The 22427-nt window shown below is 50.3% G+C and overlaps 1 protein-coding gene across 7 annotated transcripts in view; it reads left to right on the top strand.

Annotated features, from left to right (window-relative positions):
* Positions 1 to 22427, top strand: part of RIMBP2 (RIMS binding protein 2) — a 317525-nt gene that overhangs the window by 275056 nt on the left and 20042 nt on the right. For 4 of the 7 annotated variants that reach the window (XM_063646813.1, XM_063646811.1, XM_063646812.1 and 1 more), the window contains 5 exons: positions 568 to 1017; positions 2992 to 3138; positions 9448 to 9606; positions 12922 to 13638; positions 15211 to 15319. In XM_063646813.1, coding sequence (XP_063502883.1) covers positions 568 to 1017; positions 2992 to 3138; positions 9448 to 9606; positions 12922 to 13638; positions 15211 to 15319 — 1582 coding nt within the window. The remainder of the gene's footprint in view (positions 1 to 567; positions 1018 to 2991; positions 3139 to 9447; positions 9607 to 12921; positions 13639 to 15210; positions 15320 to 22427) is intronic. The other 3 variants (XM_063646814.1, XM_054443052.1, XM_054443055.1) reach the window with 1 other exon arrangement.

Below are 22427 nucleotides of genomic sequence, written 5' to 3'. Positions count from 1 at the left end.
AGGGCTTGGGAAAGCAGCTGCTCCTCACGGTCCCCAGCTCCGCCCTACAGGAGCAGGGGTGACTTGGAAACAGAGGCAGTGCATCTGCCTGAGTGGCTTCCTGCGGACGCCTGTGCTGAGGCTGGAAGCCCCCAGCATGGGCCCTGGCCCCTGCAGTGGAGGCCCTCAGCCTGCTCTCTCCCAGCAGTCGGAAGCCCACGTTGGCCTCTGCCTGAGCCCCTCTCTTCCCTCCAGCTGTGGCGGTAATAAACCTGACACTCACTCCCCTCTCCGGCCCCTGCATGTACTCAGAATGGGTCCAGAGGATGGGAGATAACGGTTGAAGTCACTGGCCTGATAGAACCCCCTACCACTGATTGGGTCCTGGGGCCTGAGGTCTGTGAACCTGCCCCGCCCCCTCCCCGCAAGACTTCCTGGAGCTTCCACACCTGGCATGTGGTTGGAGTCGGAGGTCGCTGGGCATGATCCTTTGCACCGGGCATCTGGGCAGAGGACTGGCCGGCTCCGCATTGCAGGACCGTGGGGCTCATCTCGGGCAGCCCGTGAGCCAGCTCTGCTTGTCCACAGGTGGCTGAAGTCATCTTCCCCACGGCAGACAGCACGGCCGTGGAGCTCGTGCGGCTGCGGAGCCTGGAGGCCAAGGGCGTGACCGTGCGGACCCTCTCCGCCCAGGGCGAGTCCGTGGACTCTGCAGTTGCTGCCGTTCCCCCCGAGCTCCTGGTGCCTCCTACCCCCCACCCGAGACCTGTACCCCAATCAAAGCCATTAGCAAGTTCTGGAGTCCCCGAAACCAAAGACGAGCACCTGGGTCCCCACGCCAGGATGGATGAGGCCTGGGAGCAGAGCCGCGCGCCTGGCCCTGTGCACGGGCACACGCTGGAGCCGCCCGCGGGCCCCGGGAGGCGGTCACCTTCACCCAGCCGCATCTTGCCGCAGCCACAGGGCACCCCAGTGTCCACCACCGTCGCCAAGGCCATGGCCCGGGAGGCCGCGCAGAGGGTGGCCGAGAGCAGCAGGGTAAGGCTGGGGCTCCCGCTTTGGTGGCTCCTCAGTCCCTGAACCCCATGGGACGGGGCCCTGTAATCTCCCCAGCCCATGGAGGGGGACCCGCATCCCAGCTTGCAGGGAGGGGGGCCACGCTCAGCCCACAGCTTTGCTGGTGGACTCTGTCATGTGCCTGATCCTGACTGAGTTAAATGGTGTTTTTTATTTACTAATATGTAGCCACATAACTAAGGAAATGCCAGGCACTTGCCTGGCTTAGAAAGCAGCCTCAGAAAAATCCAGACATGGCCTTGGTGTGCGACAAGGGGTCTGAGAGTTGCCCGGTGGAAGTTGGTCAGGACCCGCTTTCCTGAACTGGGCTCTTCCTGGTTTTGCCGGCTGCAGAGTCCTAGGTTCTATGTGTGTGTAAATATATACACACACATGCACATGTGTCTATACATATATGGACATGCACCCATAAGATACACGTATCTGTATGCGTCCTCACGTATATACATCTATACCTATGTGTAGAAATGCATATGGGCATATAGGTCCCGCGTACATATTTGCATGCCTACTAACAACTTTTCTGGGTCCAGGAGAAAGCATGTGGATTGTGGTAGGGCGTGTTCCGGATGATACATGCAACGGGACGTGCATTTTTGAGAAATTGCCTGCAGAGTAATGCCCCCCGTGCGGGGCTGGGGGAGGAGATGTGGGGCTGGGAGCCAGACCGTGTGCCTGCACCCCTACCCAGAACCCACTCTCTTCTCTCCTGTTGTGTTGAGCCCATTTCCACCTGAGGCAGCAGCACAGTCTTGGTCAGGGCCCTCGGCCCTGCTGGGTCAGCCTGTGGGGTCTCACCGGGACCCTACACTGTCCTCCTTTGAGTGTTCCTCTGGGCTGGGGGCCAGGCCAGGGAAACCGAGGCGGGGCACGCACCCTGAGAGGTCAGTGCTGAGCAGCTCAGGTGCGTCTAGGAGGACAGAAAGGACGATGGTGACACTGGGCAGGGAACCACCTTCCGCCCCCACCCTGTCCTCCTGAGTGGGCCTGCCCTGGCAGCGCCTCAGCACCTCCTGAAAAACTGGAAATTTTCTGTGTAATTTGCTAATTCATTCGACATTGGCCACTAATGAAAATACTAAACGTGAATTTGTGGCCTTTCTGTAAAGGAAACCCTTCGGAATATATGAATTCACCATGGCTCTGATTGGTTCACAGGCAGGAGCCCAGGCCCTGAGCTTGGGAGGTGGTGCTTCTGGGGAGGCCGTGGGCAGGATGGGGTAGCAGCTGCCCTGTGGGATGCCCTGTGGGATGCGGCTCCACTCCTGCTCCAGGTCCCCAAGAAGGCTGTGAAGGCAGGGAAGCCTGGGGCAGGAGAGAAAGCAAATACTTCCAAGTCCTATGTTTCAGACAAACGTGAATTGATCAAAGTATTAATAAAAGCTGGGCAGAGGGGACCAATGGAGGGAATGAGGGGTCATCTGTGTATCCAAATGTTACCTCAAAGGTTAAAAAGAGGCCGGACGCGGTGGCTCATGCCTGTAATCCCAGTAGTTTGGGAGGACGAGGCGGGCGGATCACCTGAGCTCAGGAGTTTGAGACCAGCCTGACCAACACAGTGAAACCCTGTCTCTACTAAAAATACAAAACTTATCCAGGCGTGGTGGTGCATGCCTGTAGTCCCAGCTACTCAGGAGGCTGCTGCAGGAGAATTGCTTGAACCTGGGAGACAGAGGTTTCAGAGAGCTATGATCACGCCACTGCACTCCAGCCTGGGCAACAGAGTGAGACTCTGTCTCAAAAAAAAAAAAAAAAAAAAAAAAAAAATTCTGGTGGGTCTGGGGCAGCAAGAGGGTGGCAGAGCTGGGCCCAAAGCACTGTGTGGGGGGCGCCTGGCCAGGCTCTGAGGGGCTGAAGGTTTGGTGCATGCAGGTGGGGCTGAGCGTGGCTGAAGGTGGCCCTACCTCACCCGTGTGCCTCCTTTCTCTTTCCAAGTTAGAGAAAAGGAGCGTCTTCCTAGAGAGAAGCAGCGCGGGGCAGTACGCCGCCTCGGATGAGGAGGATGCCTACGACTCTCCAGACTTCAAAAGGAGGGGCGCCTCGGTGGACGACTTCCTGAAAGGCTCTGAACTCGGCAAGCAGGTGAGTGCGGGCCGGGCCCCACACCATCCTCCTGGTGGGCACGGGCTCAGAGCAGGTCCCGTGGAGATCAAGAGACACGGGCACTTTCCCCGCTACCCTTGGGTCCCTGAGAGAGTTGGAGACGCCCAGCTGGGGTCCTAAGTCATGCTAGATTTCTAAAGTTTATGTTTAATGATGCCTGTCACATACCCTCACTGGGGATAATTGAAAAAGTCGAAGTGCAGGGCTTCCACCCTCCTCCACTGCACCATCCTGGTATTCGGTCATGTGGGTGGTTTTGCGGGTCTGGGTAGGGTTAGGCTCAGTTCAGGCAGAACCTGCCATTCGCTCATTCACCTCCGTTAACTGGGCAGATGTTTGTTGGCCATCTGTGTGCTAGGGAGGCATCATGGGAGCCAAAAATAACACAGTCAGTGTTCGTCCTTCAGAACAGCAAAATGGCAGAGCTGGGCTCATGAGGAAGACGTTCAGCCAGTTTGGGGTTTCTGTCTAATTTCCGATCACGCATATTCTAATGGAAATGCCCTCGGATGCAAAAAGAACAAAACTTGGACAACAGGAGGGACTGGAAATAACCGAGGGCCTGGGGAATGCTAAATCGTGGGAGCTTGAAGACGCTGCAGATATCAGATCACACAGTATTCTCTGCACCCACTCCCACAGCAAAACAGCCCGTACCCGGAGAGGGGGACTGGCATCTCTCAGGCCTGGGTTTATGTCCCGGCTGGTTACAGACCACAAGGGAGCAAGTCCCCCGACTTCTCCAGCCATGACGTCATGGTCTTCATCTGGAAGATCCAAGTCATCCAGAAACGGAATGCCCAACTAATCACGGCTAAGATGACAAAGACGTTTAATTACCCCACATCACAGGGAGTCTGCAGTAGAGGCTGCGAGGTGGATTTTTGGCTCTCAGTGTGTCAGGGGTCTAGGTTCCGTCTCTTCCATTCTCCTGGCCTTTCTCTTGTGGTTACAAAGTGGCTGCCGTAGCTCCCATAATCACACCCTCCTATGAGAACACCCCAAGAGGGAAAAAAGGGATGGATGAAAGCCAGATTTCCTTCCAGTCAGACTTTCCATGACATCTCGCTGAGCAGACTGAGGTCACATGGCCACTACCCAGGCAGGAACTGGATTCCAGTGAATGGCTTATCAGTGATGTGTCATCCAAAAGCCCACCAGGAAGGCTCAGTGGTAGAAAGGAGAGCTTTACTGGTGACATCAGTTTGCAGACCAGGAAGAGAGAGGCTCTGGCGTGTGCTGAGGGTGCTCTCTCTGAAGAGGGAATGGCAGGGTGATTTTTACGCCTCACAGGGTCCACATTACACAGAACCACATGCATTCAGGTTGGGGAAAAGCTGTCCATCCACCCGAGAGGAGTCACACACCCATGCAGTCAGTAGACATATCTGTAGCATCCTCCGTGTGCACCGCACATGGGGCGGGGTTTTAGTGTTAGAATGAGGTGGAATTGGCTCTTTCTATCAAAAGGTAAACCCCAGGACTCAAAGCCTAAGCTAAAATGGGCTTAAGCCTCTTTAAGCTGAAACTGGCTTAATGTCTACAGTCGCTTATCAGAAAAGAGTGTGTGTAAGGCCGGTCCTCTGCCCAGTTGGAGTTGCGTGGTCTGGGTTGTAAATGAGAGTTAGAAGGAGTCCCATAGCTCCTGTTGTTCAGGAGTTTAGCAAGAGTGTGGGTTTCCTTGCAGCGTAGGAATTTAGAGAGCAGCCATGCCAGCCAGGCCTTGACCCCTCAGCCCCAGGTACCTTTTATTTCCCTAACCTTAGGGGCCATCTCAGTTGAGAAAGAGGTATCTGTTTTGGTCTCTTGGGTCACAGATGATTCATTCTCTTCGTGTTGGGCCCTGGGTGAGTTCTGGAGATAGGATTTCTGTTGACTGTTGTACTGGTCTGCTGGGGCTGCCATCACCGAATACCATAGATCAGGTGGCTCAAACAACAGAAGTCTGTTTCTCACAGTGCTGGGGGCTGGAAGTCCAGGGCCGAGGCACCAGCAGGGCTGGTTTCCCCTGAGGCCTCCCCGAGGCCTGCAGATGGTGCCTTCTCCCTGAGTCCTCACGTGGCCTTTTCTCTGTACATCCCTGGTATCTTGTCGTCTTTTTATAAGGAAAACAGTCCTATTGGATTAGGACCCTGCCATCATGATGTCATTTAATCTTAATCACCTCTTTAAATAGCCTGTCTCCAAATAAAGCCACATTGGTGGTTAAGGTTTCAACTTCTGAATAGGGCAGGGTGGGGAAATACAACTTAGTCCATAGCAAATGTCGAGCCAGCAACACCTGCCACGATAGCACAGGTTTTACTAGGCTTTCTGTGTATTACATGACACGCAAAACGCAACTGGCACGTAGTAAGTGCTCAGTAAATGTGAGCTCTTATTTTATGTATACAGGGAAACTGAGGTCCACAGAATTGAGATTCTTGTTCATGATTATGCAGATGGTCTTCTAACAGAGCTGGAGTTAGATTGAACTGAGGCCTGCAGACGACCTGCTTCCATGCCTTTCCCAATGTGCCATGTTTTCCCCACCTATCCAGGAGTGAATCATTACCTTCCCTGCAATCTGCACAGGTTATAAACCCGGAGGAAAGCCTGGAGCACTTGTTCTCTGGGTGTGGGACCCATACCCCCACTGGTTTTTGAGATCGGCATTCAGCACTGTCTTATGGCAGCCACAGCCCCAGGTGGCCACAGAGCCCTTGACATGTGGCCACCTGGGGCTGAGTGTGACTGAGGCCCTGAATTTTTACTTTTATAAAATTAGTTCCAGATTAGTTTACATTCTAATTAGTTTACATGTAAACAGCCACACGTGGCTGGTGGCCACCAGTGCTGGCGCCCAGCTCTGGATGACCACACCTGCTACAAGAGATGACTTTTCTAGAGAAGAGTAGAAACACAGCGGCAGAAACACAGCTCTGCACTTCCGAGGGCCTCCCACTCCTTCTGATGAGACTGCCGAGGAAGTCTGTTTGGCCAAGCATGCTATTAACACGTTTTCCTGCTTGTTTTCTTTTTTAACAGAGCAAACAGGTCTGTTTCTATTAAAATTTAAAAAGCGTTAATATTTAGCAGCATTGTTTTATGCTGTATTCATTTAGATGACAAGTGATACTTATTTTCCATTTACAGTTGAGATATTTTCTTTAAAAGTAACATTAAATATTGATTCAATTCAAAGAATCCATTCATTAATTATACAGATGGCGTCTGGGTAGGTGACGCATCATGACAGTGGCAGGGAGTGACTGAAGTTGAGCTGGTGCACAGACTGCCAGCTTTACAACCCAGGAAGCGTTCCCCGACCATCCGCTTCCCCACGCTGCCCGCCCCGTCACATAGCCCTTACCCCCTGGCGCTATCCCATCTGCTCCAGGACACTGACGTTCTAGTGGGCGGAATCTTCCACTTTTAGTTGACTACGGTATCTCTAGCATTTTCACACGTAGTAGGTGCTCAATGAATGTTTGTCGAATGAATGAAAGAAGGGAGGCTGAGAGTAGCTGGGACATTTGCTCTGAAAAAATCACCTCCATTCTCCCAATATTACAAATGCATTTTCATTAAGTCCACAATGAGAAATGCTCACTGTACCAATAAATAATATCTTTAGTTATCTATTTTTAAAAGTATTTCATTGACAAAGATTGTCTATGTTCCAGGTGTACGTCTTGATGACTGGATGTGGGTACACATTGTGTAAAGACTGTCACGCATGGCTGAGCATGGTAGCTCAAGCCTGTATTCCCAGCACTTTGGGAGGCCAAGGCGGGTGGATCACTTGAGGTCAGGAGTTTGAGACCAGCCTGGCCAACGTGGTGAAACCCCGTCTCCACTAAAAATATAAAAATTAGCTGGGCGTGGTGGCAGGTGCCTGTAATCCCAGCTACTCAGGAGGCTAAGGCATGAGAATTGCCTGAACCTGGGAGGTAGAGGTTGCAGTGAACCGAGTTGGTGATACCACACTCCAGTCTGGGCAACTTTTTTGAGACTCCATCTCAAAAAAAAAAAAAAAAAAGACTGTCCCAGTCAAGTTAATTAGTACATCCGTCATTGCCCATGCTGAACACTAGGCCCCCAGAACCTGCTCCGCATGTAACCAAAGTCTGTACCCTTATTAAATCTAAAGAAAGAGGCTTTTAAGAGGAATTTGTGATTTTTAGTTTGGCGAGAGAAAAGGTGGTTTGCCGAGTGATAAGACTGAAGTTTGCTATAGTGATGATCAAAATCCTGTCTCGTGGAGGCTTTACCTCCACAAAATTTATAGCCATAGGCCTCCTGCTGGATGTGGGGCTCAGCAACTCCCCTATCTCCAGGGAGTGCCATCTGCCTGCTGGCATTCTCCACTGAGGACTGGAGGGTAAAGCTGTGTGTCCCCCCAGGAGAAGGCACCTGCCAAGTAGAGTGTCTAAGGTCATGTTCTCTGTCAGCAGAGGCAAGGGCAGACCTGGACCCTGGTCCCAGCCCTGTCGTTTACTTGCTGAGCGCCTTCAGCCAGTCACTAGACATCTCACTGAAATGCTGGTGACCTTTGCTTAGAACACTATTCCAAGAATGGAGAGAGGGCTGAACTCAAGCATCTGGCGAATGCCAGACACCTCCTTCCATCCCAGGAGTTGACCCCTAGCTCACTGCTGGGGTTGAATAAAGTGAGACTGTGCGGTGGTGCAGGAAGTCCCTCCCTCGGGGCCTTGGGAGGGCATCTTCAGACCCAGCCTCACCTTTTTAATCCATTTAAACCCAGTTTGCTTTCATGCCTTCTGCTTGGAGCCTGGTTGGAAGCATTAGGGCTGGCGCAGCTGAGAGGCTGGTGTTGCAGACTGCCTGGCCGAGGCCCTTCCCGTCTTCCCTCTCCCAGGCTTGGGGCAGGGAACCTTCCACCCGCAGTGCCACGCAGCCCCCCTCAGCAGGCCAGGAACTGACCGTGACGCCAATGCATACACATCTTCATCTAGGTTAGTAATTGAAACCAGATTTTTTTTTTTAGATAAATACATCACAGAATGCTATTGAATACCTTTGTCTTGCCACAGCCCCGCAAAATAAACTGTTCTTAATCGACGCCATGTAGCAAAACTAGAATATCTTTATGGATATATTGCATTCATAAATCTGAGTGCATCAGAACGTGTAGTTTGAGTTGTCGAAGGTTTACTTTGCTTTGAATACTGTTACCACGTGACTAGTTGCTTTCTCTGTGAGTGGAAACCCAGCGGCTGCTGCTGGCACCATCACTGGGAGAGACCACCAGGGCTGTCGCTGTCTCCAAGCTGGCATGTTACCAGGTAGCCTCTTCATTTAAACACACTTTTTTGTTAAAGCCTTTATGCTGTCCGCAGCCTCCGCCCAGTGCTCCTACTATCTGCACAATCTTCATCTCATGCTGAGGCTGAGCTGGACCTGGAGTAAGCACACAGTTGGTGCGGCGGCTCCACCTCCTGCCAGGCCAGGCCGTCTGCCAATGTCTGCGCGTGTGTGTTAGACAACGTGGCATGTTTTAAAAACCTAACTGTCTTTTTTTTTGTTTTGTTTTTTGAGATGGAGTCTCGCTCTGTCACCCAGGCTGGAGTGCAGTGGCGTAATCTCGGCTCACTGCAAGCTCCGCCTCCCAGGTTCACACCATTCTCCTGCCTCAGCCTCCCCAGTAGCTGGGACTACAGGCGCCCGCCACCACACCCGGCTAGTTTTTTTGTATTTTTAGTAGAGACAGGGTTTCACCGTGTTAGCCAGGATGGTCTCCATCTCCCGAGCTCGTGATCCGCGCACCTCGGCCTCCCAAAGTGCTGGGATTACAGGCGTGAGCCACTGCGCCTGGCCTAAGTGTCTTTTTATGGTACATATACACCTCACCTTACCACTGTCCCCCTGCCCCTCTGACACAATGCTGGATCCGGCGTACACCTGCTGTGCACTGATCCCCACTGTCACCAGAGTTTGGAGCCTTTGTCCAGCCAATAAGTTGAAGAAGCTGAGGGTGCCCAGAAATGGTCATTCTGCCCGCGGTCTTGTAAGCCCCAGTGGGTTTTCTGTCTTGTCCAGAGCTCAGGTGTTTCTGTACCTGTTGGAGCTGAGAGACCTGTGCTGATCCCGTCCGTGACACTTCAACAGAGAGAGTGGGTGTGTCCTCTCTCCAGTCTCACTTTCCAGAATGAGTAATGTGCCCGTCTCTAGGCCTGTGAGCCCCGCGAGTCAGCGAAGCAGGGAAAGGGTTGGCAAGCTCAATCTGGCGTCTTGTAGGATGCGGGAGGAGCCACCCGCTCAGTAGCCCCTTTCCTTGGCCCCCAGCCACACTGTTGCCATGGAGACGAGTACCACACGGAGAGCAGCCGGGGGTCTGACCTCTCAGACATCATGGAGGAAGACGAGGAGGAGCTGTATTCTGAAATGCAGCTGGAAGACGGGGGAAGGAGGCGGCCCAGTGGCACGTCCCACAATGCCCTCAAGGTGAGTGGCCGGGGAAGGGGGACCCTGCACTCCGTCCCCAGAGTAGCTCCATCCACGTCCCTTTGCTGGGGCTGGTGAGGCAGGCTCCAGAGGGGCCTTGCCCTACAACCAGTAGCCCTCGGATTTGGATTCGCTTCTTTCTCACTATTGAATCTGCATTCGGGAATTACCTACACTCCTGACTTGCTCTTGGCCAAAAGGTCTGGGTAAAGGAGTTTAGAGGAATCCATTTGGCACCCTCCAGGGGGCACCCAGCTCTGTGCCAGGAACTGAAGTGGGGGGAATAGAACAAAGAAGACCCCCCTCCGCAGCCTTAAGTCTCATCTCGAGAGAATCGGCAGCCGAGAGAGCGTGCATCAGCCTCTAAATCTAAAGCGGAGGCCAGGACGGTGTGGTCAGCAGGGAGCTCCTTAAAGGAGGGCACTCTGGTGGTCCTGCCTGGTGGTGGGCAGGGGTCAAGCACAGTGAGGCTGGAGGAGATGGGTGTCCCATATCTGATCACACTGGCCTCACAGACAGGCTGGAGGCTCCATGCCCCTGCTCAGACCACCTCCCGCTAGACCCTCTCCCTTCTGCTCTGGCAGAGGCCATCAGCAAGGGGTCGACGGGAGGTTACCTGCAGGAATATTGAGCTCGAGGCACCCTAGAGCCAAGGAGGGTGGGTTTCCCATCCACGTGGCTTCCCCTCGGTCCTGGCCTTGGGGAGATGTTTGTCACTGCTGCTGCGGTCGCTGGCCAGTGCGTCCAACTCCCGCGTTCATGTGCTCTGCAGGGCAGTGCGGGATGACCAGCTCTATGCACCAGGCCCTGTGCTAGGCTGAGGGGTGCCCTCTGCAGGTCCCAACCTAATGGGGAGACAGACAAAGGCAAGCCATTGGTAGGAGCTTTGTGGGTTTTCCAAATGAAAAAGGCCTTGGAGAGGAAAACCCCCCGGGACGAAGCTTCCCAGCACTGCTTTCTCCAGGAACACAAGGCGTGCATTTTGAATGGTGGACAGAAGGCTCATCCAAATCTGGCCTGCCGACTCGGTGCCTACTTGCATAGACAAGACTGACTTATGTTCTCCTGGCAAAGGCTCCTGGCAGGGCCTTGGGGATGTCCTGTCACCAAAGAACATGCCAGATCCCTATGCAAACCCTGCATGGTGCAGCACGTGCTATCCCCAGCAGCTCCTCCGTCCCCGCTCCCAGGTGACACCATGGAGCAGGTTCACACTGGCCTTTGCGGAGTGGTCCAGTCTGACCCCATGACCCCTCTGTGTGCCCCAGAGCCAGGAGCTCCGAAAAAGTGCCCATGAGTCAGGCCCGGTGAGGCAGGCAGCTGGTCTTCCCACGCCCCTGATGCCTGTCCTTTTGATGGAGGAAGAGCCCGGGAATTGCTTAGTAGAGAAATAATGTCACCTCTCCTCAGAAGGTGGCCCAGGGTCAAGCAAGTTCATTAGAAAGTTCGTGGGCTGAGCCCCACCCCCACAGGCACAGCCCCACTCCCTCCACCTCTTAGCAACAGGGGGATCGCTGGGGCTGGGGCTCGGCCAGGATGGCAGCAGCCTCCCTCTCCCATCTACAAGGTGTTGTCAGGCTTTAGAAATCATGCAGGAGGCCGGGCGCGGTGGCTCACGCCTGTAATCCCAGCACTTTGGGAGGCCGAGGCGGGCAGATCATGAGGTCAAGAGATCAAGAACATCCTTACCAACACGGTGAAACCCCATCTTTACTAAAAATACAAAAATTAGCTGGGCGTGGTGGCACGCGCCTGTAATCCCAGCTACTCGGGAGGCTGAGGCAGGAGAATCACTTGAACCCGGGAGGCAGAAGTTGCAGTGAGCTGAGATTGCGCCATTGCACTCCAGCCTGGGCAACAGAGTGAGACTCTGTCTCAAAAAAAAAAAAAAAAAAAATCATGTAGGCAGGTCTGGATTTCTGGATTCTCTTTAGAAATTACAAGATGTGGTACAGAGATCTGGCCACTCAGCGTGCACCTTCCCACATGGCAGTGAGGAGCTGTAGCGGAGCCGGATCCCTGATGGGCACTGCAGGTGTTCGGCCCCCACTGGCCTGGTTCACTCATTCCCGCCTGCCTTGGAAAGTGCCTGGGGTTGCCATCCCTGTACTCTAAGGATGGTTTGTTTTCCATGTTCTTATTCGCTCCAATATTAGCTGATGTGCTCCCAAATCTGCAAAGGAAAGGGAGAGAGCTATCAGCTGCACAGTGTGTGCCCCGAAGCCTCCTCACCTGGCTTATGGCAAGTCCCAGGCCCATGGTAGACCCTGTGTTAGGCAAATCCCACATGGTCCCCAAGATCAAGGGGCCCACAGCCAGAGGGGGGACAGACAAGTGGCCCTGTTCCGTGCCCACGTGGCTCATCTCTACCGAGCACCCCCAGGGCCGATGGCCAGGACCCAGGGGCACGCTTTGCCTGGTCGGTCAGCCAAGCGCCTTTGAAGGAGAGACCAGTCAGGAGTCCTTCATGCTCTTCGGGTAGAGGGTGAGTTGAGGGCTGTTCCCGGCAGAGAGTGATGACGTGCAGACGGGCAGTATAAGGGCCATGGACACTGGTTAAGCAGCTCCTGGGGTGGCCAGCTCCGTGCCACCCACTAGAGACCACGATGGCTGAAGTGCGGCTCTCAGGGACTCCAGGCTGCAGGATGCAGAGGAGAGAGGCGGACCCCAGTCCTTTGCCGGCACAGACTCTGCACGATGGTGTGCGGGCGCTGTTGGTGGGGCCGGGGATGGCGTGGTTTCACGCAGCTTGTATCTTAGCAGGCAGAAGGGTGACACGTCGGCCTAACTAGAAAGTCTTGCAGAGGGTGCCCAGCGCTGGAAGGGAAGTGGGCCCAGTGGATGGACAGGGACGGGTCAGGCTCCCTGTCTGGTGAACTGTCTCCAGCCACACTCAGCCTCCAGTGGCAGCTGCCCTCAGGGTTTCTGAGGATGTAGCCCCCGGGCAGTCTCCCCTGGCACCGTGGCCACACCCACCCTCTACAGCAGCGGTACCGCGGGCACAGTGGGGCCTGATGTGCCGCCGGGATCTGACCTGCCCTCTCCTTGGCTGGATGCATGGCGCTGGCTCCTGCCCGGCCCGCTGGCTCTGCGTGTGCGCTGCCTCAGCCTCCACCCTGCACCAGCCCCGTAACCCATTCTGTTTCCATTCCAGAGCCCTCCACGGCATGCCCCCGGCCCGAGCAGACGCATGCTTCCTGCCCCTTGCTGCCTCCAGGACTAATTCTGTCTGTATTTTCTTTCCTCCTCTGGCCCCCACTTCATGCTGACCACACACCCTTTCCCGCGCCTGTTCTTGACACACCACCCCGTAAGGACTGCACTGAGCATAGGACCTCTGAAGGCACTTTCTGGGAGCAGCCCGAGTTTCCCCACCAGCCCCACAGGAAGAGACTTTTCAGTATCCCCGAAGTAGCGGAAGAGGACGGAGAGTGCTGTGGGCTGCTGCACAAGCAGGGTGCAGGGCCATCCCCCAGGGCCAGGACGGGGCTGGCCAGAGAGCCCAGGCCCGGCAGGCCCTACAGGGGCGACGAGGCCCCGCGGGGCTCCTGGTTCCCGGTGAAGCACAGGGGCTCGGGGGCCGTCCCCCACGCAGAGGACTTCCTTCTGGAAGACAGGGGCTGTCGGTTCAGCCGCTCGGCCACCCGGAGCCCGGACAGCGGCCTGGACTGTGGCAGTGAAGAGGAGGAGTCGCGGTTTGGCTTCGGAAACACCGTGGCCGCGTGCAGCCCGGGCCCTGGCCACTGTCCCTGCAGGAGGGGCCTGAGGCCGCTGCTAGCCCGGCGGCGGACGCTGACCCGGCAGAGCAGCGTCGAGGAGGACTTTGGGGAGCAGGTGGGCCCTGGTGGCCTCCTCAGCAACGACGACCCCCAGCCCAGCCCGGAGAGGCCGCCCCCCAGGAAGCACGGCTGGGGCGAGCCCACCGAGCACCAAGATTTTCGGGGTGTCTGGAAGAAAAGCATAACCATGCCCGACAGTAGGGCAGCTGCCCCCCACGCAAAGCCACCTCCCAGAGTCGCACAAGGCCCCCTGGTGTGTGACCTAAACTTCCTTTTCACAGCCACTTGCCAAACCAATCTGTTTCATCCTTTCACTGGTTTTCTGTTTGTTCTGGTGTCCATCCCTGGGGACTCTTGCCGGCTGTCTTTCGTTTTCCCTGCATTTTTGATTTCTCAAGTCCCATTTGCTTCCCAACCTTTTGACCATGCTGAAGATTTCTTTACTTTGCTTAGAGTAATGATTTCCACCCCCCAGAATCAGTAATGAGTATGGCTGCTTGAATTAAAGGACAACTGAATCTAAATTTTAATTAAGGGTTAGCTGAAGTGTGATTATCTGAAAGTCTGGCAACATGTTTGTATTCACAGGGATCCTTAGGGATTTATTTATGACGACTAGTATTGTCGAGGGTTTTTTTTCCTTGTTATTTTGGAGTTTTCTTCATTGCTTTCGGACATTTATAACCAAAAAAAAAAAAAAAAAAGAACAATGATTGAAGAAATCTATTTTTTTTTTGCATATTGTTTCCAAAGTTCTTGTTTTTTCCCATTTGTTTTCTGTGCCCACAGTTTCCAGAACAAATTTTCCATGATCAGCCTTCTCCCCACAGGCACTGCCATCTGGGCTTGTTGGTTTTGAGCGTAGGGATTCATCGAAGGCTTCATTCATGTCTATATCGTGTCCTCTTTTCAGAACATTTGCTCCTGTCATGCTGACCTTTTCATTGAAAACACAGGTGAGCCATCCACATGGCGCCAGGCCTTGGGTCTGAGGCCGTGTGCTTGCGATGGGCCCACCCAGGAGAGGTGCGAGATCCGTGGCTCGGTGACTCAGCCGCCCACGGCAGCCCGCAGCCTCCGCTGCCCCGCCGCGGGCTCTGCAGCAGGCACGCCTCATCCCCGGACTCCCTCCCCGCCATTCATGCCTGTGTTCCTGAGAACTTCCTCACTCCATTTACTTACTAGCAAGAAGAAGGTTTTGCTGTGATTGTCTTTAGTCAGTCCTAACCCTGATCTAAAGGTGACTTTGGAGGTGAACTTAGCCGGAAAGGAGACCCGTCTGAGTCCTAGAATGTTACCCGCATCTTCAGATTAGGAGTAGAATGTTGAGTTTTGAAGTTGATAAAATGTAGAAACTTCCGTCTTTTGAGTTTTTTGAAACCTCACACACAACTTTTATCCAAGCAGGACAGGAGGAACTGCAACGTCTTCCCCACTTTTGTGACAGCTGGGAGGGGGCATGTGGAGACTAGGAGGGACTCAAATGCTCCAAGGAGCCAAGGGTGGGGCGAGATGTATTCAAGCCATTGTCTCTTTGGTCCCAAAACATTTGTCTTCAGCACCAGCAGCAGCAACCAAAAGAGACCCCCCCACAAGGAATTATTTTTGCCCTCACCCCACCACACGCCCAGCAGCGGCTCCGAGTAGACAGTGGGGTGCTGGTGCACGGCTTTGTTCTCTCCCAGGCCATTCAGCTAACCTTTCAGTTAAAAGCTAAGTTTAGTTGCCTTTAGAGATTCTGCTTCTCAACCCACTTGATTTGGCTAACTGAATTCTTCAGTTCCCAATGCTGGCGAGACTTACGACTTTGTTGTTTTGTCTTTAGATTTTAGGGAACCCAGCCTCTGCAGGACGGGTGGATCACATGGGCCGGAGGTTTCCCCGTGGCAGCGCTGGTCCTCAGAGGTCCCGGCCCGTGACAGTCCCATCCATCGGTTAGTGGCTCCATCATTGCTGTTGTGTCTTTCAGCCGCGGAGCATGTGGCTGCTTACTCCATCTAAGCATGAACAAAATTTTAGGAGTAGCATTTTCCGCTAAGCAAAGAACACTCTGTTATTCGTGGCAAAAAGAAGGCAGGAACAGCACAACAAGATAAATGAAAGCTATTTGTAAGTATTCTTGAAATATCAAATTGGCCTTCTACATCCGTGTTCTCCCCGCTGATTTGTTCCTGGAGAGCTTCACAGGGTAAGCACTGAAGGGGGGACCACTTTGTGTCACCTCCCTCACCCTGGCGTGGGCTCCCTGGGACACTCAGGGTCAGAGTCCATGGCAGGTGCAGAAGCTGGATGTCAGCGTGCCTCAGGGGTCTGTGAGCCCCACCCAAGGGAATGCTGTCTGTCTGCAGAAGACAACGCTGGCAGCAGAGCTAAGTCCTGGGGGACACCATGCAGCTGAGTGTGCCCCTGAAATGTGTGCTCCCCACATCCATCTGGGCACCTCCCCTGCTCATGAGTCATCATCTGGCATTCTGTTTTCCATTCTCTTCCTGACTTTTTGGAATTCAGCCAGACATGCTGAAAGCTGTCGTTTTAGTCATCCTAATCAGTTCGTGGAGGGGGATACTTCTATTATTGGAATCAATCATGGCAAGGAGAATTCCAAAAAGTATTATGCACAAGATAATGGAAGCTGGTCATCAGCACAGAGGAACCAGGCTTCTATGAAAACACACACACACACACACACACACACACACACACACACACACACACACACACACACACAAATGCAGGGAGAACTCTTGATACAACAGAAATAGATGAGGAGAAACTGTCTTGGTTTGGCATGACAGGGCTCAAGGAGGATAACTTCTGGATAGTCTATGCCCCTGAAAAGCCACCTGGAATCTCATTGAAATAGCTGAAGTTTAAAAGGCCATTGGTCTATTCCATCAACTCAAAATGAAGAAAGGCTTCATAAAGCAAAATAGATTCTTTAAAATTATGTCCTGCCAGACTTTTTCTTCCTTGTATAATTCAAACAATAAGAAAAAAAAAATCCTTTTCCATCTTTACAGTTTTTAGATTGTTTTTATCTTTAACCGGTAAAAATTTCATGCAATGTTAAAGATCCTTAGGAAACCGTATTTTCAGTTAACTGAATAATAAAAGATGCAGTCAAGCTCACAGAACATTGATGGCACTTATTACAGATCAACTAGCAGGGTTAGTGGAGCCCAGATTCCTTTTGGGTATTCTAAACCTAGTGTGTCTCTCAAATCTTCATTCAATTTGTGTGTAATTCCCTCTGGAGGAACTACGGAGCTTAATAAATCAGTTCTCCTGGCTTTCATGTTAAATGACCTGTCCGAGATGTCCTGTCTTGAGAAACGAGGTGGGGAAAAGGCCAATCCCCCTGTTCAAGGCTCTCATTCTCTCCCTGTGGTTAGGGTGAGTTTTCGAGTCTTCATTTGATTGTAACTTTAATGAGTGAAGACTGCAAGCATTGCTCAGGAAATGACCTGGTGATGGTGTAGCCGCTGAAAAGTTAATGCTGTGGGCACTCAGAAAGGACGTCCTTTGGAAGAGGCATGGTGGGTCTTCTATCCCAATCTCCTAGGTCTGAGAACTGAAAATTGTGCTGTGACAAATCAGCACTTGAGCCAGGAAGTCACAGAAAACCAATCCTGGGCCTGCAGTCTTGCCAGGTTGACCCTCGCTGTCAGCGTCATAGGCGACAATTTGGTTGGATTTTTCTGAAGCCGTAGAATTCCAAAGGCTGCATATGTGTCTTAATTTCAGCAGGACACTTGTTAAATTGGGTGAAAGAGCAAATCTATGTCAACACCTTAACAAGGAAAAAGCCTCTGAACATAACTCAGAAAAGAGTTAACTGACAAACCTATGATAGGTTTGCTTTAATTGTGCTGACTTCTTATCATGTAGCAAGCCGGGAAACCACATAAAAATAACTCTAACCAGACACTTTATACACAAATACACATCTCAGCACCTACTGTGGTTTCAAAAGGAAACAGAAGTGGAGGGTGCTTATCACCCACCTGAGGAGGAGGAGGACCTGGCACAGAGCTTTGGGAAATGAACATCAGTGACAGCTGAACAGACAGGATGTTCCTCTAGTTCTCATTTACTTCTATTTTTCTTGTGAAAATATTAGAAAATATTTTAGAAATCTGCTATATTTCAAAGGCATTACTTTTCTTTTTCAGAGGAAATTAACTCCGTAAACCATATACTTCCTATTTTTAATAAGCAGTGGACCTACAATGAAAAATAATATAACTTTTAATATTCTCTGGATTTCCAAAATTTAAAAAATGTCCTTCATGATTAAAAAACGAAATTATGTAGCTTCATATCTAATAAATTCTAAACCATATAATTAGCATAAAGAGGCCTCAATGTTGATAGATGTCTTCAAATATATACTTAATTAGGTTTGGTTTTTATCCTTTATAACTTTTGGTCTTTGCATTTATCTAGTTGTTGACCTGTCAGACAGAAGGCCTGTAGCTTCACTCTTCTAAAACCGAAGCACCACGTTCAAGAGGATTCTGTTCTTAGGAATCAACTCTGAATATCTCCTCTGTCTTCTCCCATTGTTTGTTATTTTGGCTACTGAGCCTACAAAGTGAGGAAACTACAGCATGTTTTCTTTGCGTCCAGGGAGGAAAAATAAAAACATTAATAACTCTGTTGACAAAGCTTTGCCCCTTAAAAAGGAGAGCTCTTCAGGTTTCCCTGCAACAAAAATAATCAAAAGCTGTCAACTCTGTTTAATAGATGATTCCCTTTATCTCCATAGAAATTACAACAGACAGTAGCAGTGAGGGCAGTCGGTCTGGGCCAGGTAGTGAGGGAAACCTCTCTCCTGTAGAAGACGGTGCTTATTCTCATGGCACCGGTGGATTTGGGAGCCCACCCTGGCGGCCAGGCATGAGCCCTGATTTCCCACACAATATGCACACCCTTCCTCCTAACAAAGACCCCTTGGGCCAGCAAACTTCCTCAGCAGGATGAGAGGCAGTGCCCACTCCCCCCAGGGTCAGACGGACAGCTGTAGGTAAGTGCTTCTTTCAGTCTCGCCTGCCACCACCAAGGACAAGGGACCCCCAACTGCCCAGTCCAGTCTGCAGTGAAGCCAAGTTTCCATGGACACATTCCAGGGAGGCTGCTGCTCTCTCCCTGTCGAGGTTTGGTGCTCATAACACATCCAGTGCATCCTCTCTGGAAGAACGTACAGTGGAATCACCGCATACGCATGATTTTATTCACATACGTTCAACTCCAAGTGCTCCACCCACCTCTACCCCATACCTGTCTTCCCCCCAAAACAACGTGACCTTGTGGGCAGTTCTTTGGAAGGAGCCTTCAGTGGGGGACTGGCCTCAGGCATCTCTGTGTTGGGGTGTCTGCCTAAATGTCTCCCGTGGTGTGGCCAGTTGCATGGTCCATGTGAGTTTGGACTTGAATACACAAAGATGTGTTTTCGCAGATCATGGTCCTTGAGCATAAGCCACCTATTGAGAAAATGCACTCTTATGTAGGCTATAGGAGGAACCTGAAATATTTTCAAGGGGTATATTGACCACCCCCAACTCTCTCTAGGATCTGACCTTAGCCCCTGACCCCTCTGCATGTTTTGATGCCACAAACTTGCCATATAAACTCAGCTGGAAAGTGCTGAGAACTTGCTTGGAGGATGCTGTAGCCAGAGGTTCTCCTCCACTGGCATTTTTCCGTACCTGGAACTGCATTCACTAGATCACACTGACATGGTCATTAAGTTCCTCCAGCAGATCTCCAGCGGAATGGAAAGCAGTCGTCGTCCTCACGCAGCCACAGCTGTTCTCCACCATCATCCCTGGGTTTGAGAAGGGGCTGCACAGCTGTGCCCACTGCAGAGGCCACGGAGCGCTTCACATTCTATTGAACTCGGATACCACTTGAAACTAGAAAAAAGTCAGGTTTTTTCACTGACTATCAACAAAATCAAAACAGCCTGGAGAAATTAATGAAGGCTGCTGTGGAAAAGTTTTGTTCCCTGGCAGAAAATACTGACATTTTAGATTAGGCATTCAAAAAAGACTGTGAATCTCAATAATGTAAACAATTCATAGTATTTTAAAATTCAACCTTTCCTGCAGCCAAAGTGCTTTTTATTTTTAGACTACGTGTCTTATTTTTTCTGGTGAAAGAGGCCAAGCCGTTTGGTTCTTTCTCCACCACTTGTCCTGTCTCTTCTGCATACCTGTGTCGTCTCGTCCCACCACCTGTGTTCCTCGTGCTGGGACAGAAGCTCACACTGGGCTGCTTCTCCCAAACCTGCTCTCTGCTGCCGCCAGCTGGCGTGTTTCTCGCTTCCCTGATGTTGTGAGACCACCTCCCATGATCAGACCAGTATTATCTGTCAGTTCCCTCTCTCCCCCATTCTCTCTCCATACATATATACATACGCACACATATATCTAATGATGTTTAGTGATACATATGTATATATATATATGCATATGTATTAGGATTTCCAAAATAATTGTTTTGATTTTTTAAAATAAACTTTCAACTTTTATTTTGGATTCACTGGGGTACATGTGCAGGTCTGTTACATGGGTATAGTGTAGAATGCTGAGGTGTGGGGTACAAATGGTGCCATAATCCAGGTAGTGAGCATAGCGCCCTGTCAGGAGTCTCTCGGCCCTTGCCCCCTCCCTCCTCCACCGCCTAGTGGTCCCCAGTTTCTGTTGTTCCCATCTTTGTGTCTATGTGGACCCAATGTTTAGCTCCCACTTATAAGTGAGAACATGAGGTATTTGGTGCTCTGTTCTTGTGTTAATTTGCTTAGGATGATGGCCTCCAGTGGCTGCGAAGGACATGATTTTGTTCATTTCTCTGGCTGCGTAGTATTCCACGTGGTATACGCACCACGTCTTTATTCAATCCACCGTTGATGGGCATCTAGGTTGATTCCATGTCCCTGCTATTGTGAATAGTGCTGCAATCACCATATTGAGTGACTGTGTCTTTTTGGTGAAACGACTTTTCCTTTGGGTACACACCCAGTAATGGCACTGCTGTGTCAAATGGTAGTTCTAAGTTCTCCAAGAAATCTCTGAACTGTTTTCCACAGTGGCTGAACTAATTTCCATTCCCTCCAATGGTATATACATTTTTAAGTGTTTCTTTTCTTTGCAGCCATCCCAGCGTTTATTTTTTGACTTTTTAATCGTCATTCTGACTGGTGTGAGATGGTATCTCATCGTGATTTTGTTTTGGATTTCTCTGATGATTAGTGATGTGGAGCATTTTTTCATACATTTATTATCTGCTTGTATGTCGTCTTTTGAGAAGTCTATTCATGTCCTTTGCTCTTTTTAATGGAGTCATTTTTTGCTTGTTGATTTAAGTTCCTTGCAGATTCCGGACACTAGACCTTTGTCAGATGCACAATTTGCAAATATTTTCTCCCATTCTGTAGGGTTTTGTTTACTCTGTTGATAAGTTTCTTTTGCTGTGCAGAAGTTCTTTAATTAGGTCATGCATGTTAATTTTTGTTTGTGTGGCAGTTGTCTTTGTGGTCTTAGTCATAATTCTTTGCCAAGGCTGATGTCCAGAATGGTATTTCCTAGGTTTTCTTGCAGTATTTGTATAGTTTGAGGTCTTAACGTTTAAATCTTTGATCCATCTTGAGTTAATGTTTGTATATGGTAAAAGGGTAGGAGTCCAGTTTCAATCTTCTGCATGTGACTAGCCAGTTATCCCAGCAGCATTTACTGAATGGGGAGTCCTTTCCCCATTGCTTATCTTTCTCAACTTTGTCAAATATCAGATGGTTGTAGGCATGTGGTTTTATTTCTGGTTCTCTATTCTGTTCCATTAGTCTGTGTGTCTGTTTTTATACCAGTGTCATGTTATTATAGTGACTGTAGCCTTATAGTATAGTTTGAAGTCAGGTAATGTGATGCCTCCAGACTTGTTCCTTTTGCTTAAGATTACTTTGGCTATTTGGGCTCTTTTTTGGTTCCATATGAATTTTAGAGTAGTTTTTCCTAATTCTATGTAAAATGACGATGGAAGTTTGATAGAAATAGCATTGAATCTGTAGGTTGCATTGGGCAATATGGCTACTTTAATGATATTTATTCTTCTAACCCATGAGCATGGAATATTTTAGCGTTCAGGTCATCTATGACTTCTCTCAGCAGTGTTCTGTAGTTCTTCTTGTAGAGATCTTTCACCTCCTTGGTTAGATATATTCTGTGTGTCTTGGTTAGATGTATTCTGTGTATTTCATGTGTGTGTGTGTGGCTATTGTCAATGGGATTGCATTCTTGATTTGGCTCTCAGCTTGAACAATTTATTGGTGTATAGAAATGCTACTGATTTTTATACATTAATTTTGTATCCTGAAATTTTATTGAAACTGTCTATTGGTTTAGGAGCCTTTTAGCAGAGTCCTCAGGATTTTCTAGGTTTAGAATCATATCATCAGTGAAGAGAGATAATTTGACTTCTTATTTCCTATTTGGATGCCTTTTATTTCTTTCTCTTGCCTGATTGCTCTGGCTAGCACTCCAGTGTTGAACAGGAATGGTGAGAGCAGGCATCATTGCCTTGCTCCAGTTCTTAAGGTGAATGCTTCCAGCCTTTGCCTGTTCAATATGATATTGGCTGTGGGTTTGTCATAGATGCCTCTTACTATTTTTGAGGTACATCTTTCAATGCCTAGATTGTTGAGGGTTTTTTTAATCATGAAGGGATGTTGGATTTTATTGCAAGCTTTTTCTGCACTATTGAGATAATCATATGGTTTTTGTTTTAGTTCTGTTTATGCAGTGAATCATATTTATTGATTTGCATATGTTGAACCAATCTTGCATTTGAGGGATAAAGCCTACTTGATCATGGTGAATTGTCTTTTTGATGTGCTGCTGGATTCAGTTTGCTAGTATTTTATTGAGGATTTTTGCATCTGTGTTCATCAGGGATATTAGCCTGTAGTTTTCTCTCTTTGTTGTATCTGTCAGATTTGGGTATCAGGGTGATGTTGGCTTCATAGAATGAATTAGGGCAGAGTCCTTC

This window comes from Pongo pygmaeus, chromosome 10, assembly GCF_028885625.2.
Source record: "Pongo pygmaeus isolate AG05252 chromosome 10, NHGRI_mPonPyg2-v2.0_pri, whole genome shotgun sequence".
NCBI classification, from domain to species: Eukaryota; Metazoa; Chordata; class Mammalia; order Primates; family Hominidae; genus Pongo; species Pongo pygmaeus.
This window is presented reverse-complemented; position numbering and strand designations above follow the sequence as displayed.